General features: G+C 43.5%; 1 protein-coding gene across 1 annotated transcript in view; it reads right to left on the reverse strand.

Moving 5' to 3' along the window:
• The window catches only part of col28a2a (collagen, type XXVIII, alpha 2a), a 146,023-nt gene that overhangs the window by 57,760 nt on the left and 71,036 nt on the right, over window positions 1-17,227 (reverse strand). The window contains exons 19-21 of the mRNA XM_041201288.1: window positions 15,622-15,693; window positions 1,981-2,049; window positions 1,621-1,692 (exon numbers count right to left, since the gene is read on the reverse strand). Coding sequence (XP_041057222.1) covers window positions 1,621-1,692; window positions 1,981-2,049; window positions 15,622-15,693 — 213 coding nt within the window. The remainder of the gene's footprint in view (window positions 1-1,620; window positions 1,693-1,980; window positions 2,050-15,621; window positions 15,694-17,227) is intronic.

Here is a 17,227-nt window from a genome sequence, read left to right on the forward strand (position 1 = left end):
CATGTGATCTGGGCATCGCTGGCTACGCCAGCATATATTGCCCATCCCTAGTTGCCCTTGAGAAGGTGGTGGTAAGCCACCTTCTTGAACCGCTGCAGTCCATGTGGTGTAGGTACACCCATAGTGCTGTTAGGAAGGGAGTTCCAGGATTTTGACTCAGTGACGGTGGATGTGGTGCCAAGCAAGTGGGCTGCTTTGCCTTGGATGCTATCGAGCTTCTTGAGTGTTGTTAGAGCTGCACTCATCCAAGCAAATAGAAAGTATTCCATCACATTCCTGACTTGTGCCATGTAGATGGTGGACAGGCTTTGAGGAGTCAGATGAGTTACTCGCTGTGGAATTCCCAGCCTCTGACCTGCTCCCGTAGCCACAGTATTTATTATGGCTGGCCCAGTTAAGTTTCTGGTCAATGGTAACCCCCCAGGATGTTGATAGTGGTGGATTCAGTGATGGTAATACTAATCAATGTCAAGGGTTAGATTCTCTCTTGTTGAAGATAGCCATTGTCTGGCACTTGTGTGGAGTGACTGTTACTTGCCACTTATCATCCCAAGCCTACATATTACCCACGTCTTGCTGAATATTGACATGGACTGATTCAACCTTAATGTGTAATCCTTTTAAATTTTGTTTCATTTACTTGTTAAAATAACTTTAAATTCAAATATGGTTCAACATGGAGACAGTTGTAGATTATTGCTGTTGGCTTCAAGAATACCTGGAGTCATCCTCCACCATAGGAATGACATTGCTAATGGTGGTTATGTTCATTTCTGCCCTACAAATAGTAGAAACAGTAGATCTGGTAATTATTCCTGGAAACACCTTACAGAGTCAACGTCAAATTGCTGATGTGTGCTTGCTTCTGCTGATCTTTCATGAATATCATGATTTATGTGCTTTATTTTAATATGGATAAAAATGGTATGATCACAGCATTTTAACATGCCAATATATCATCTTTTCACACAATCCTGTAATAGATGATAATGCCAAGCTCTCCCTTTTCACCATTACTTTCACTTCACTAACCACCTGCATGCTGTCAGACTGTGTCCAATATGCTGGTCCCCCTGTCAGGTAATGGCTTCCATCCCCAAAGGCATTAAATCTAAAATCCTCCGCTTTGCCTTCAAAACTCTTGGTGCTCCCACCTAACTAACTCCATAATTTCTCCAGTCCTCTGCTCCCTTGTGCGTACTCTATTTCTCTGACAAAGGACTTCTGTGCCTCACCCAGCTTTATCCCCCTGTTAATGGCAATGCTTTCAGCTGCCTGTGTTCTACTTTTTGGAACTTCCTCCCTAAACACTTCCACTTCTCCATCTTTCTCAAATTGTCTTTTCAGCCAACCTATCAGTTACCTACCCTGAGCTCGCTGTTCTTTGCTCAGTCAGTATTTGGTTTCACATTTATTTCCAGCTTGTGAGAAACTGGAGGCATTTGTTATGTTAAAAGCCATTGTATAAATGGAAGTTAACATTGTAGATTTATTCCAGCATGAAAATTTCTGCATTTTGAAAAGAGTGTATACCAAAACATCAAAAGCTACCAGATGGCAAAGCTCGATGAAATTCAAAAATGCTGATATGTATTACAATCAGTACAGAAGTTATCTTGCCTTCGGTCCCATTGGTCCTGTTACTCCAGGTGGACCAACCAAACCTCGCAGTCCTCTCTGACCTATATCACCCTGCAGAAAACAAAAGACAAACATTGTTGAGAAAGACCCACAGCTTTTTCCTTTTTATATTACTGAGCTATGAACAAATGCTTACCTTCACCAACCTGGTGGTAATCTAGTCAACCCAATCGTCTGCTTGTTGTAGAACCTACACAAATGTAAACCTGCATTTTCCATAACTGGTGGGCAGGGTGTGTCAACCTGCCAGGTTACCTGCCAAGTAGTGAAGACTAAAACTAATCCCCATATCTCAATACAAATGCCTTATCCTGTATGCTTCAGATTAATAGATTTTACCTTCTCTCCTTGAATTCCAATGCCTGGAGTACCCTCAGCTCCTCGAGGACCTGATAATCCTGGTTCACCCTATGATGGTAATAAAAGAAAAGGCTGAATGGTGAACGTTTCCTGTAGTAATCTCAAGATCATTTATTTCTGACAGAGCACTGCTGATTGTTCAAATACCATTTGGATGTTAGCTTTCTGTTCTCAAAAATGCATGGAACAATTAGGGCCACCTGACTATATTATCAAAACTAAAACACCACTGTACATATAAAAAGTGGAGATACTAGAGTGTATCAATGTTAGTATAGAAAATCAAGTTAATATTTTTCACTTTCTATCTATCTCTCAGACTCATTGGACTGGATTTTATGGGGCACTGGGGTCCCCGTTCCTCCAGCTAAAAAGTCAGTTGGGGGGGACGGTGGGGGGGTGGGTGAGGAGAGACAGGGAAACCCACCCATGTGCCCATGATGCTGATGGCTGCCCTGCAGCAATTTAGAACAAAGAACAAAGAACAGTACAGCACAGGAACAGGCCCTTTGTCCCTCCAAGCCTGCGCCGATCATATTGGCTGTCAAACTAAAATATTTTGGACTTCTGGGGTCCATATCCCTCTATTCCCATCCTATTCATGTACTTGTCAAGCTGCCTCTTAAACACCACTATTGTACCTGCTTCCACCATCTCCTCTGGCAGCGAATTCCAGACAATCACTACCCTCTGTGTAAAAAACTTGCCCTGCACATCTCCTCTAAAGTCTTCTCCTCTCATCTTAATTCTATGTCCCGTAGTAATTAACTCTTCCACCCTGGGAAAAAGCTTCTGACTATCTACTATGACCATGCCACTCATAATTTTGTAAACTTCTATCAAGTCGCCCCTCAATCTCCGTCGCTCTAGTGAGAACTTCTGAGTTTCTCCAACCTCTCCTCATAGCTAATAACCTCCAGAACAGGCAGCATCCTGATAAACCTCCTCTGCACCCTCTCCAACTCCTCCATTTCCTTTTGGTAATATGGGGACCAGAACTGCATGCAATATTCCAAGTGTGGCCTAACCAAGGTTCTATACAGCTGCAGCATGAGTTCCCAGCTTTTATACTCAATACCCCTGCCGATGAAGGCAAGCATGCCATATGCCTTCCTGACTACCTTATCTACCTGCGTTGCCACTTTCAGTGACCTGTGGACCTGTATACCCAGATCCCTCTGCCCGTCGATGCGCTTAAGGGTTCTGCCATTTACTCCATAATTCCTACCTGTATTAGACCTTCCAAAATGCATTACCTCACATTTGTCCAGATCAAACTCCATCCGCCATTTCTCCGCTCAAGTCTCCAACCGATCTATATCCTGTTGTATCTTTTGACAATCCTCTTCACCATCTGCAACTCCTCCATAAGACCGTAAGACATAGGAGCAAAAATTAGGCCATTCGGCCCAGTGAGTCTGCCCTGCCATTCAATCATGGCTGATAAGTTTCTTAACCCCATTCTCCCACCTTCTCCCTGTAACCTTGGATCCCCTTTCCAATCAAGAATCTATCTATCTCGGTCTTAAATCTGAGGTTGTGCCCTCAGGTCCTAGTCTCTCCTACTAATGGAAACATCTTCCCCACATCAACTCTATCCAGGCCTTTTAGTATTCTGTAAGTTTCAATCAGATCCCCCCTCATCCTTCTAAACTCCATCGAGTATAGACCCAGAGTCCCCAAACATTCCTCATATGTTAAGCCTTTCATTCCTGGGATCATTTTCGTGAACCTCCTCTGGACCCTCTCCAGGGCCAGCACATCCTTCCTGAGATACGGGGCCCAAAATTGCTCACAATATTCTAAATGTAATCTAACCAGAGCCTTATAAAGCCTCAGCAGCACATCCCTGCTTTTATATTCTACTCCTCTTGAAATAAATGCCAACATTGCATTTGCCTTCCTAACTACCGACTCAACCTGCAAGTTAATCTCAAGAGAATCCTGGACTAGGACTTACAAATCCCTTTGCACTCCAGATTTCTGAATTCTCTCCCCAATTAGAAAATAGTCTATGCCTCTATTCTTCCTACCAACGTGTATGACCTCACACTTCCCCATGTTGTATTTCATCTGCCACTTCTTTGCCCATTCTCCTAACCTGTCTAAAACCTTCTGCAGCCTCCCTGCCTCCTCAATACTACCTGTCCCTCCACCTATCTTTGTACCATCTGCAAACTTAGCCAGAATGCCCTCAGTTCCTTCATCTAGATCATTAATATATAAAGTGAAAAGTTGTGGTTCCAACACTGATCCCTGTGGAACTCCACTAGTCATCAGCCACCATCCTGAGAAGGACCCCCTTATCCCCACTCTCTGCCTCCTGCCAGACAGCCAATCTTCTATCCATGATAGTACCTTGCCTGTAACACCATGGGCTCTTATCTTACTGAGCAGCCTCTTGTGTGGCACCTTGTCAAAGGCCTTCTGGAAGTCCAAGTAGATAACATGCATTGGCTCTCCTTTGTCTAACTACTTGTTACCTCCTCAAAGAATTCTAACAGATTTGTCAGGCTTAGTGTTAAGGCTCCAACCTTAGTGTCGTCTGCAAACTTACTAATTAGCCCAGTTACATTTTCCTCCAAATCATTTACGTATACTACAAATTGCAAAGGTCCCAGCGCTGATCCCTGCGGAACACCACTTGTCACAGCTCTCCATTCAGAAAAGCACACTTCCACTCTGTCTTCCATGACCAAGACAATTCTGTATCCATCTTGCCAGCTCACCTCTGATCCCATGCGACTTTACCTTCTGTATAATCTGCCATGAGGGACCTTGTCAAAGGCCTTACTGAAATCCACGTATATAACATCCATTGCCCTTCCATCGTTGATCATCTTTGTCACTTCCTCAAAAAACTCAATCAAGTTAATGAGACATGAAACAAAAACAGAATTACCTGGAAAAACTCAGCAGATCTGGCAGCATCGGATGCTGCCAGACCTGCTGAGTTTTTCCGGTAATTCTGTTTTTGTTTTGGATTTCCAGCATCCGCAGTTTTTTGTTTTTATTAATGAGACACGACCTCCCCTTCTCAAAACCATACTGCCTCTCACTAATACGCCCATTTGCTTCCAAATGGTAGTAAATCCTGTCATGAATAACTGTCCAATAACTTCCCTAGCACTGATGTAAGGCTCACTGGCCTATAATTTCCTGGATTATCCCTGCTACCCTTCTTCAACAATGGAACAACATTAACCATTCTCCAGTCCTCTGGGACCTCATCCTTAGCCAGTGAGGATACAAAGATTTCTGTCAAGGCCCCAGCAATCTCCTTCCTTGCCTCCCTCAGTACTCTGGGATAGATCTCATCTGGCTGTGGGGACTTATTCAACTTAATATTCTTCAAGATGCCTAACACCTCTTTTTTGATCTCAACATGATCCAGGCTATCTACACACTCTTCCCTAGAAAAATCGACTGCTAAGTTCTTCTCTTTGGTGAATACTGATGAGAATTACTCATTTAGTATCTCTCCCATTTCTTCTGGCTCCACACACAGATTCCCACCTCTGTCCCTGAGTGGGCCTACCCTTTCCCTGGCTACCCTCTTGCTTTTTACATATGTATAAAAGGCCTTGGGATTTTCCTTAATCCTGGTTGCCAATGACTTTTCATGACCCCTTTTAGCCCTCCTGACTCCTTGCTTAAATTTCTTCCTACTTTCTTTATATTCTCCACGGGTTTCATCTGTTCCCAGCCTTCCAGCCCTTATGAATGCTTCCCTTTTATTTTTGACTAATCTCACAATATCCTTCGTGATCCAAGGTTCCTGAAATTTGCCATACTTATCCTTCATCCTAGCAGGAACATGCCGGTCCTGAATTCTTATCAACTGACATTTGAAAGCCTCCCACATGTCAGTTGTTGATTTGCCTTCAAACATCCGGCTCCAGTCTAGATTCCTCAGTTCCTGTCTAATATTTTTATAATTAGCCTTCCCTTAACCTGAGGACTCCTGTTATCCTTATCCACCAGTACTTTGAAACTTACTGAATTAGTGTCACTTTTCCCGAAATGCTCCCCTACTAAAACTTCGACCACCTGGCTGGGTTCATTCCTTAATACCAGGTCCAGTATTGCCCCCTCCCTAATTGGACTATCTACATATTGTCTCAGGAAGCCCTCCTGGATGCACCTTACAAATTCTGCACCATCCAAACCCCGAGCACAAAGTGATTCCCAGTCAATTTAATGCTGCGCTTCCTTGGGGACGTCATGCTGGGCGGGCCTTAATTGGCCCACCCACTTAAAATGGTGGCTCACCCCAGATTGGGGGTGCCGATCAGAAGTGCGCCTCCTCACCCCCACTTCTGAACTTCCCCCCCAACGGGGGGAAAATTCTTCCCCTGGAGTTGAATTGAAGTTCAGATAACTGCACTTTTATGGAGACAATTTCCTTCCTTTTAATTCCATGATGCATCTCCCAGAAATCTGAGGTTCTTTCTGATGGACGGTCACTATCACTTGGGTTGTATTTTTATTATGTAGACATAGCGCTTTTCTTAATTTAGGAGAGAGAGAGAGAGAGAGATTGCTTACTGCTACCTTCATCAGTTTTTCCAGATGACTCCAATGACTTCTCTCTGTGCCTGGCTTGGCAAAGTCAGTTCTGAAAAACCTCCTGTCTGTATATTCCCAAAAAGGAATTCGATCAACATGTCTTTTTTAATTCATTTATGGGATGTGGGCATCACTGGTTAGCCCATCCCTAATTGCCCTTGAGAAGATGGTGGTGAGCTGCCCTCATGAAACACTGAACTCCACTTGGTGTAGGTACAACCACAGTGCTTTTAACGAGGGATATTGAAGATTTTGGCCCAGCAACAGTGAAAGAATGGTGATATATTTCCAAGTCAGGATGGTGAGTGTCTTGAGGGGGGAACTTCCAGGTGGTGGTGTTCCCATGTATCCTCTGCCCTTGTCTTTCTAGATGATAATGGTCATGGGTCTGGAAGGTGCTGTCTAAAGAGCGTTGGTGAGTTTCTACAGTGCATCTTGTAGATGGTACACACTGCTTCCACTGTTCATCGGTGGTCGAGGGAATGAATGTTTGTGGAAGTGGTGCCAACCAAATGGGCTGCTTTGTCCTGGATGGTGTCAAGTTTCTTGAGTGTTGTTGGAGCTACACTCATCAGGCAAGTGGATAGTATTCCATCAAACTCCTGACTTCTGCCTTGTAGATGCTTTGGGGAGTCAGGAGATGAGTCGCCTCAGGATTCCTAGCCTCTGACCTGCTCTTGTAGCCACAGTATTTATTTGGCGTTCAGTTCAGTTCATGATCAATGGTAACCCCCCAGGATGTTGATAGTGGGGGATTCAGTGATGGTAATGCCATTGAATGTCAAGGGACGATGGTTAGGTTCTCTCTTGTTGGAGATGGTCCTTGCTTGACACGTGTGTTATGAATGTTACTTACCACTAGTCAGCTCAAGCCTGGATATTGTCCAGGTCTGGCTGCATTTGGACATGGACTGCTTCAGTATCTGAGGAGTCGTGAATTGTGCTCAACATTGTGCAATCGTCTGCAAACATCCCCACTTCTGACCTTATGATGGCAGGAAGGTCATAACGATGCAGCTGAAGATGGTTAGGCCTAGGACACTACCCTGAGGAACTCCTGCAGTGATCCTGGAACGGAGATGATTGACCTCCAACAACCAGAACCATCTTCCTTTGTGCTACGTATGACTCAAAACAGCAGAGAGTTATCCCCTAGATTCCCATTGACTTCAGTTTTGCTAGGGCTCCTTGATGTCACGTTCAGTCAATTGCTGCCTTGATGTCAAGGGCAGTCACATTCACCTCACCTCTGGTGTTCAGCTCTTTTGTCCAATCTTGAACCAAGGCTGTAACGAGGTCAGGGGCTGATTGATCCTGGTGGAATCCAAACTGAGCTTCTTTGAGCAGGCTATTGCTAAGCAAGTGCCATTTGATAGCACTGTTGATGACTCCTTCCCTCACTTTACAGATCACGGAGCATAGACTGATGGGCCGGTAATTGGCTGAGTTGGATTTGTCCTTCTTTTTGTGTACAGGACACACCTGGGCAATTTTCCACATAACTGGCAGATGCCAGTGTTGTAGCTGTACTGGAACAGCTTGGCTAGGGGCGCAGCAATTTCTGGAGCACAAGTCTTCAGTACGGAATATTGTCAGGGCCCATAGCCTTTGCAGTATCAACTGCCTTCTCTTGATATCATGCGGGGTGAATCAAATTGGCTGAAGACAGGCATCTGTAATGTTGGGGACCTCCAGAGGAGTCAGAGATGGATCATCCACTAGGGACTTCTGGCTGAAGATTGTTATGAATGTTCTGCCTTATCTTTTGCACTGGTATTTGTGGAGCCTCCTCCTCCAGTGAATTGTTTATTTGTCTCCCATCATTCACGATTGAATGTGACAGGACTGCAGAGCTTAGATCTGACCTCTTGGTTGTGGAATCGCTTAGCTCTGTTTATGACTTGCTGCTTATGCTGCTTGGCACGCAAGTAGTCCTGTGTTATAGCTTCACCAGATTGACACCTCATTTTTGGGTAGGCCTGGTGCTGCTCCTGGCATGCCCTCCTGCACTTTTCATTGAACCAGGGTTGATCCTCTAGCTTGGTGGTAATGGTAGAGTGGGGGATATGCCAGGCCATGAGGTTATGGATTGTGGTTGAGTACAATTCTGCTGCTGCTGATGGCCTACAGTGCTTCATAGATGCCCAGTCTTGAGTTAGATCTGTTTGAAATCTATCCCATTTAGTACAGTGATAGTGCCACACACAACATTGAATATCCTCCTTCGTCTCCACAAGGACTGTCATGGGCAGATGCATCTGTGGCAGGCAGATTGGTTAGTGTCATGAAGCTAGTAATGTATATAATATTTTGGAAAACATATTTCTTTTAAAATAAAAGTTTAGTTTGCGGGTGTGCCTTAATTGGATTAAAACCAGCTAGTCTGGGTACTTTGATTTACTAGTTTGAAATGTAAACAGAGAGATAATATGCATTTGCATTTTATGAATAGAGCATTCAAGAAGTGGGGTGAAAACTTGACGTGTTTCTAACAGCTACCAAGCAATATGTTTATTTTACTAATAAAATTGGTATTATCAAAGGGGTTTCATTATTAAAAGGTAAAGTTCAAAGAGGTTGTTGATACAATGAGAATTAACATTCAACGGGGCTGGTAGGTATAACTTCAGTAGTTTTTGGGTGTGCAGGCAGAGGCAATGTAAGATCGAAAGGCAGCTGCAAGCCTCCACAGTGAAAGGAACCTCAACCTCATTCTTAAGGTGAAAATACTTTGCTTGGTGTTTGGTTAAGTCTATGGATTGGTGTTGCCTTAATGGAGATTAGTTTGGGAATTAGTTAAAAGTTATGATAGTAGTAATTTGTAGCCATGTGTACATATATTTTAACCTGTGTAATTAATAAAATGTTTCATTTAATGTAAAACTTTGAGAACTAGTGGTCTGATTCCTGAGTTTGGAGTCGCATCTCAAACATACCACTTAAAATTATTGATTATGACAGTTGTTTGAAGATTCCCTCTGGGATTTTTAAATAACTCTGCTTTACCAACTTTAGGATGAGGTCAAGTATGTTTTTCCCTTTTGTTGGTTCCTTCACCGCCTGATGCAAATCCAGGGTAGCAGCTATGTATTTTAGGATTCCGCCAGCTCCATCTATGGTGGTGCTACCGAGCCACTCTTGGTGATGGACATTGAAGTCCCCCATCCAGAGTACATTCTGCACTCTTGCCAGCCTCAGCGCTTCTTCCAAATGATGTTCAACATGGAGGAGTACTGATTCATCAGCTGAAGGTGCGGAGGTGGGGGTGGGTGTTGGTGGGGGGGGGTGGGTGTTGGGGGGGGTGGTGCAGTACGTGGTACTCAGCAGGAGGTTTCCTTGCCCATGTTTGACATGATACCTTGACACTTCATGGGGGCCAGAATTGATGTTGAGGACTCCCAAGGCAACTCCCTCCTGACTGTATACCACCATGCCACCACCTCTGCCGGGTCTGTCCTGCCGGTGGGACAGGACATACCCAGGGATGATGATGATGGTGAGGTCTGGGACATGATCTGTAAAGTATGATTCTGTGAGTATGACTATGCCAGGCTGTTGCTTGATTAGTCTGTGAGACAGCTTTCCCAATTTTGGCACAAGCCTGCAGATGTCAGTCTTGCAGTCATTGTTGTAGAACAAGTAATCACATTTTGATCTTTCATCTCAGAAACATTGACATATTTCAAGATAGTAAAAAACCAACAGGAGATGGGGTTATTTTGTCCTCTACAGGGGGTTTGTGTGTCTGTTGGATGTATCTACCTGGATAGCAGTTCCCATTGTCTTTAATATTGATTAAAATGCAGCACTTTGCATTTTTAATCTCTTCCTTAGTTTGTGTGTTGGGTTTTGATATCTTTAGGTTTCCTTTAAAATATCTCTCTGTTCACACTTCCTTTTGGAGGGGTTTCTTATTTGCTGTTCTCACCTTCACCTTGGAAGGTGGCCTCGCATCTTAAAGCAGTTTGCTCTCTCATAAGTAAAGAGGCATTTTTGTGACAGGATGCATAGAGTGAAAGAGCAAGGAGGTTACGTTGAACTTGTGTAAGACACTAGTTCAGTCTCAGCTGGAAGATCGCATCCAATTTTGGGTGCTGCACGTTAGGAAGGATGTGAAGGCATGGGAGAGAGTGCAGAAAAGATTCACGGAATTGGTTCCAGGGATGAGTAATTTCAATTATGAAGATAGACTGGAGAAGTTAAGACTGCTTACCTTGGAAAAAAGAAGGCTAAGAGGAAATTTGGTAGAGATATTCAAAATCATGAAGGGTTTGCATAGAGCAGATAGGGAGAAACTGTTCCCACTCATGAATGAATTGAGGACAAAAAGGCACAGACTTAAAGTATTGGCAAAGGAAGTAAAAGCGACATGAGAAAAAACTTCTTCATGCAGCGAGTGATTAAGGCCTGGAATGCACTGCCCGAGAGTGTGGTGGAAGCAGGTTCAATCGAAGCATTCAAAGGAAACTAGACTGTAATCGGAAAAGGACTAATGTACAGAGTTACAGGGAGAAGGTCGGAGAATGACACTTAGTGAATTGCTCATTTGGAGAGCTGGTGCAAACATGTTGGGTCAATTGGCCTCCTTCTATGCTGTACCATTTCTATGATTCTGTAAACTTCTCTAGCATCTTTGTGTAACTGAAATCTCACCTTTGGTACCATTTTAGTATATCTCTTCTGTTTTCTCTCCAAAGGCTTGTAATTTTTCTGAAAGCGTGGGGCAGAATTTTCCATTCAGCGAGCAGGGGTGTACCCAACACACTGGAACGTAAAATGATACGTGATGATGTCAGGCGTGCATCCCGACGTCATCATGCTGTCTCGCAATATTTCATTCGGCAGGCGCGCACCGGAGTCGGCTGCATGCCCGCCAATAATTGATAGGCCTATTAAGGCCATTAAACAGGTAATTAACTACGCTGCCTGTCCAACCTAACAGTTGGTGGGCAGGTGCAAAGGCCAAGCGGCCTTCATGTTTTTTAGGAAACCTCATCCATGAGCGAGGTAAGGTTTCCTAAAGCTAATAATGATTATATAAAAACCTTTTCTGAAAAATAAAAACATGTCCCATCTCATCTTGTGACAGTCACATGAGGGGACAGGTTTCATTAAATTGTTATGGTTTTAATTTATTTTTTTAAAAAGCGCTTCAATCTCCCTGAGGCAGCTCTGTTCCCCAGGAAGATTGAAGTGCTCTTCCACGTGCATGCACGAAAGAGCACTGAACCCGACTTTCCCTCCTCCCCCCACCTACACATGTGGCGCTGTAACCGCTCGCGATCCATGTTGGGAGGGCCTTAATTGGCCCACCAGCATGAAATCGCGGTGCTGAGCTGATCACGGGTGGCGGGAGAAATTTGGGCCCCGGTGTCTAGAATACTCCACTGCAGAACATTTGCATGTTCGTTGCACACCAGTTATTTTGCAGCCTGCATTTTGTCAAAATGGTTTTATGCTGTTTGCCACATTCAATGCACTTTCAGGATATTGCTAGTGTGTGAAGGTGTGTAGTTTTATTCACAATCCTGCAATTGCTTCATGATGATATGACTGCAACTGTCTTCGTCATGACCAGTAAAAGCATGTCAGATTCACAACTTTTCACAAAATATGAATTTTACTCAATGTGGAATCTTTTGGAACTGACTTTTCTTTTAAAATGGATAATATGTGCTTCAGAAGATGGTCATCTGACCTGATCTGCGAATTCAAAAACTGCCACACTGTCTCGCAAGGTAAAAAGGAATACATTCTAGACAAAGCGGTGTTAACTACCTATATCCTTAGACCATCCAAAAGACATTCATGAGTCAAATGGGTCTTTCTGAAACAAAGATGGTGATTGTTTCAACACCCCTCAGGATGAATGTCTTCAAACAATAAACCAGGTTGTGGCAAATCACCCTAAGACCAACACCATATTTGGAAAAGGGAACTATGAGAAGCCACATGGTAGGGCAGGCATGTTGGTCTCCCTTCGAATCTCTAAGTGCTGTCTGCAGAAAGACACAGCAGCACCAGAAAGGGCAGTAACATTTTTGCCTTAAGAACTATCTCCAAACCTGTTCCTTTTCAGGAAGACTGAAAAGGTAACAAGACTACAAGCAATTTTGTGACTTGCAGAAAGTCCATCTCTTTCAGGGAATCCGGAAATCACTTCAGCACTTGACTCTGACTGTTGAACTCACCTAAACTGCACTTCAGGGGGTGAAGATATCTTTTCCATCAGGCCTGCAACGCATATTTTCAAGAACAGGGCAATCATGTGAACTATGAACTATTCCTTTGGTTTATAATTTGTAAAAGTGTACTATTCTCTTTAACTGTACTTTCTGTGAGTATGTTTGTGTGCGTGACTGTGTAAGCAAATGCCATAGTGTTAGATTTCATGATGAGCACATGAATACATAGATAAACCCATGAAAAGCTTGCTCCTGGTTATTCAAATTGTTCACACTTACAGGGGTTAAGAAATACACATGTCTTCCTTTTTAAGCTTACTGTTAAAGACAGCAGAGAAGGGAACAAGAATTTCATCGTTCTCCCTCACCCTGTTTGTAACAATGTTGAATAGGAAATATGAAACAAAATCTGGATCTGTGTCAAGCAAGGCTGTGTGATAGCCCCATGCTATTTACATCTACCTGGCAGTGGTTATTCAGCACATCAAAGATCAACTGCCCTCTGGTGTATTAAATACAGCCTAGATGGGACACTCTTTAACATTAGTCACCTCCATGCCAACATACAGACATAGACATACGTGATCTACAGTTTGTGGATGACTGCAGTGCCATTGCCCTCTCTGCATCAGTTTTGCAAACCATTCTCAATTTCTTCAATTCTACGTACAAGAGAGTCAGCTTGTCCTTGAATGTTATCGGAACAAAACTCCTATCAGCCCACACCTGGTCTGCCAAATATTCCACCTCGCATACATGTTGAAGGAAAGACTCTGGAATATGTTGAGCACTTCCCATACTTTTACAGCTACCTCTCTCAAAAGATCACCATTGATGAGGAGATCCAACACTGGATCAGCTGTGCAGCCAAACTTTCTACAAACTAAAGTAGTGAGTGTTTGACAACAAAGACGTCCGCAAGTCACCAAAAGAGCACAGCAACAAAAAATGCTGGAAAAACTCAGCAGGTCCGACAGCATCTGTGGAGAGAGAGACAGAGATAACATTTCGAGCCCATATGACTCTTCTTCAGATCTAAAGGGAGGTAGCGATGTGGTGAAATATATACTGATTAAGGAGGGTGGAACCGGTGTAGCTGGATAGAAGGCCAGCGATAGGTGGAGGCAAAGGAGAGATGGCAAAAGATGTCATAAACAGAAGGTCAAAGAGTTGTTAATGGTGACTGTACTGGCTGAAGGAGGTGCTAATGGTGACATTATGGAAGCAAAATATGATAATGGGCAGACTAGGGTAAGCACTCTGGAAAGTGACAGATGGCCCTAGTTGGGGGTGGGGTGGGGGAAGAAATGTCAAAAATAAGCTAAAAGCTGTGGATAAAACAATGAATGAAAATGGAAATAAATGTAAAAAACAATAATAATGAAAATAAGTGGGGAAAAATATTTTTTTTGAAAATTTAAAAAATAAATAAATAAAATAAAATAAAAATGAATATGGAAAAAAGAGGGATGAAAAAGGGGGGTGAGGATGGAAGGGAGAGCTCATAGTCTGAAGTTGTTGAACTCAATGTTAAACTCTGAAGACTGTAAAATGCCTAGTCGGAAGATGAGGTGCTGTTCCTCCAGTTTGCGTTGAGCTTCACTGGAACATTGCAAGGATGGACATGTGGGCATGACAGCAGGATAGGGCGTTGAAATGGCAAGCGACAGGAAGGCCTGGGTCATGCTTGCGGACAGACCGAAGGTGTTTCACAAAGCAGTCACCCTGTCTGCGTTTGGTCTCTCCCTACGGAATGCCGACAGGGGATGTGAAGGGAAGATGTGTTTGGTGATGGCATCATGCTGGAGTTGGCAGAAATGGTGGAGGATGATCCTTTGAATGTGGAAGATTGTCGGGTGAAAATTGTGGACAAGGGGGACCCTATCGTGATTCCGGGAGGGAGAGGAATGTGGGAGGGCAGAGATGCGGGAGATGGGTTGGACATGGTTGAGGACCCAGTCAACCACAGTGGGTGGGAAACCTTGGTTAAGGAAGAAGGATGACATGTCAGAAGCACTGTTTGGGAAAGTGACATCATCAGAACAGATGCAACGGAGGCAAAGGAACTGAGAGAATGGGATGGAGTCCTTACAGAGCTGCTGAGTTTTTCCAACATTTTTTTGTTTTCATTTCAGATTTCCAGCATCCGCAGTATTTTGCCTTTATAAAAGAGCACAGAGCAGTTGTTGTCATCATACTCCTGTATTGCAGTGAGACCTGGACTGTGTATCAGCGACACATAAGAGTGCTAGAGAAATTCCATCAGCAATGCCTCTGCCACATCTTCCAGATTCAATGGGCGGTCATTTGACCGAATGCTTGTGTCCTTGAAGGCAACTCCACAAGAATTCAGGCAAATCTGTTGCAAAATCAATGTCAATGGACCAGATGACCAAAATGCATCTTCCTAGCCAGTGCTGTTTTTGCAATTCTCAAATGGCCATACATTGATCAGACAACTGATGATTGGAGTTCTAGTTAAGTGGCTAACAGGAAACTCCCCAGCAGTCTCCCAGGGTCATTGCCCGAGAAATACAAGACAAACAACATCCCAGGGAGCCAATGAATGGGATGCAAAACAAAAAGTGAAATTGTGGGATGATCCTGTAAATTAAGGGATAGTTGGTCACCCTGTTTTCATCACAATAATTATACTCTTCTTGCGACCAGAACTTGTAGAAGTTATGGAAACAATTCAAATATTAATTCAAACTGATCTGCATCTGTATCAGTTTTCATAGCTTATTTTAAGCTTCTACATTCAGTCACTTTTTATTTTTATAAATGATCTGACTACCATTTTAGGGGCCATCAGAAGCCATTTTAAGCAAGATTAGTGCAGACTTATTTTTAAGTGTAGAATTACCTTTTGTCCCGGAGCACCATCTTCTCCTGGCAGACCAGGGAGACCTGCCAATCCCGAGGAACCGGGTTCACCCTGATAAACACAAAAATCAACACCTCAATGGAGAAAATCAGAATGTATTGGGTCGATAATTCTGTCTATACCCCACAGGATTTTGAATACCACCACCAAGTCTCCTCTTAGCCTTCTTTTCTCCAAGAAAAAAAGTCCCAACCTCTCCAATCTTATCTTCATAGCTACAGTTCTTTATCCCTGGAATCATTCTTGTGAATCTGCTCTGTACTCTTCCTCAATGCCTTCACATCCTTCCTCAAGTCTGGCGCCCAGAACTGGATGCAATACTTCAGATGAGGCCTAATAAGTGTCTTATATAAGTTCAACATGACCTCTTTACTCTTGTACTCAATGCTCCTATTAATAAAGCCTAAGATACTATATGCTTTATTAACTTCTCTCTCAACATGCCCTGCCATCTTCAACATCTTTCCTGTGATTCGAGGTATAAAATAAATAATGCAAGTGCAAATTGCAGGTGGTGACCTCCCACGTCTGTTATATAGTTAACTTTACAGAAATTTACAGGTGGCCATTTTCCAGGTAATATATTAATGAATAAAAACAGAATTACCTGGAAAAACTCAGCAGGTCTGGCAGCATCGGCGGAGAAGAAAGGTTTTGTTGAAGGGTCATGAGGACTCGAAACGTCAACTCTTTTCTTCTCCGCCGATGCTGCCAGAACTGCTGAGTTTTTCCAGGTAATTCTGTTTTTGTTTTGGATTTCCAGCATCCGCAGTTTTTTTGTTTTTATTAATGAATATACACATTTGTTGAAACATCCAAAGGTTAATGGATTAATGCTGTCCTTGTGAATATACAATCAAAAAGTATTTTTGATTTAATTTCAAAACAATTTATGTAATTATAACTAAAACATATTTTAAATGTGAAAGCGTGCTGCAGAAATATTTGACGCTCTCAATTAGTATCCACAGAAAAATCAGAGGTGCAGTTCTTATATGTGGCCAGTAGATGGAACAATGTGTAAAAGCAAAAGCTAATGCGAAGTTTAAGGGCTGGATTTTACACTTGTCCGCAGGCAGGTTTGAAGGCAAGGGGGGGGGAGGTGTGCGAAATCCAGCGGGTGGCCTTCTTGCCACCTACCCACCTGCACCCAACCTGTCTGAAGTTTTATGGGGGTTGGGAGGCATTGGGTGGCCTTCCCGACTTTGGCCCTATTGAGGCCCCTAAGTATATGGCCCCCACTGGCATTTTACCTGTGCTGGGCAGTCCGGCAGTTTTAGTTGTGCAAGTTAGGGTTGGGCAAGGGCGAGAAAGGCCTCCATTGCGGGCCCACTGGGCCGATTGGAGGCAACCCCCGACAAAGTTCATTCCCCCTCTTATAACCCTCCCTCCTGGCCTCTTGAACCTGGCCCCCCACCCTCCTCCCCGCAACCCACAACTAATCAGGGCTCCCCGGCAAGAAACCCTTCAACAGAGGGTCATGAGGACTTGAAACGTCAACTCTTTTCTTCTCCGCCGATGCTGCCAGACCTGCTGAGTTTTTTCAGATAATTCTGTTTTTGTTTTACAATACCTATTGATAACT

Source organism: Carcharodon carcharias, chromosome 12 (genome assembly GCF_017639515.1).
Source record: "Carcharodon carcharias isolate sCarCar2 chromosome 12, sCarCar2.pri, whole genome shotgun sequence".
In the NCBI taxonomy this organism is placed as follows: domain Eukaryota; kingdom Metazoa; phylum Chordata; class Chondrichthyes; order Lamniformes; family Lamnidae; genus Carcharodon; species Carcharodon carcharias.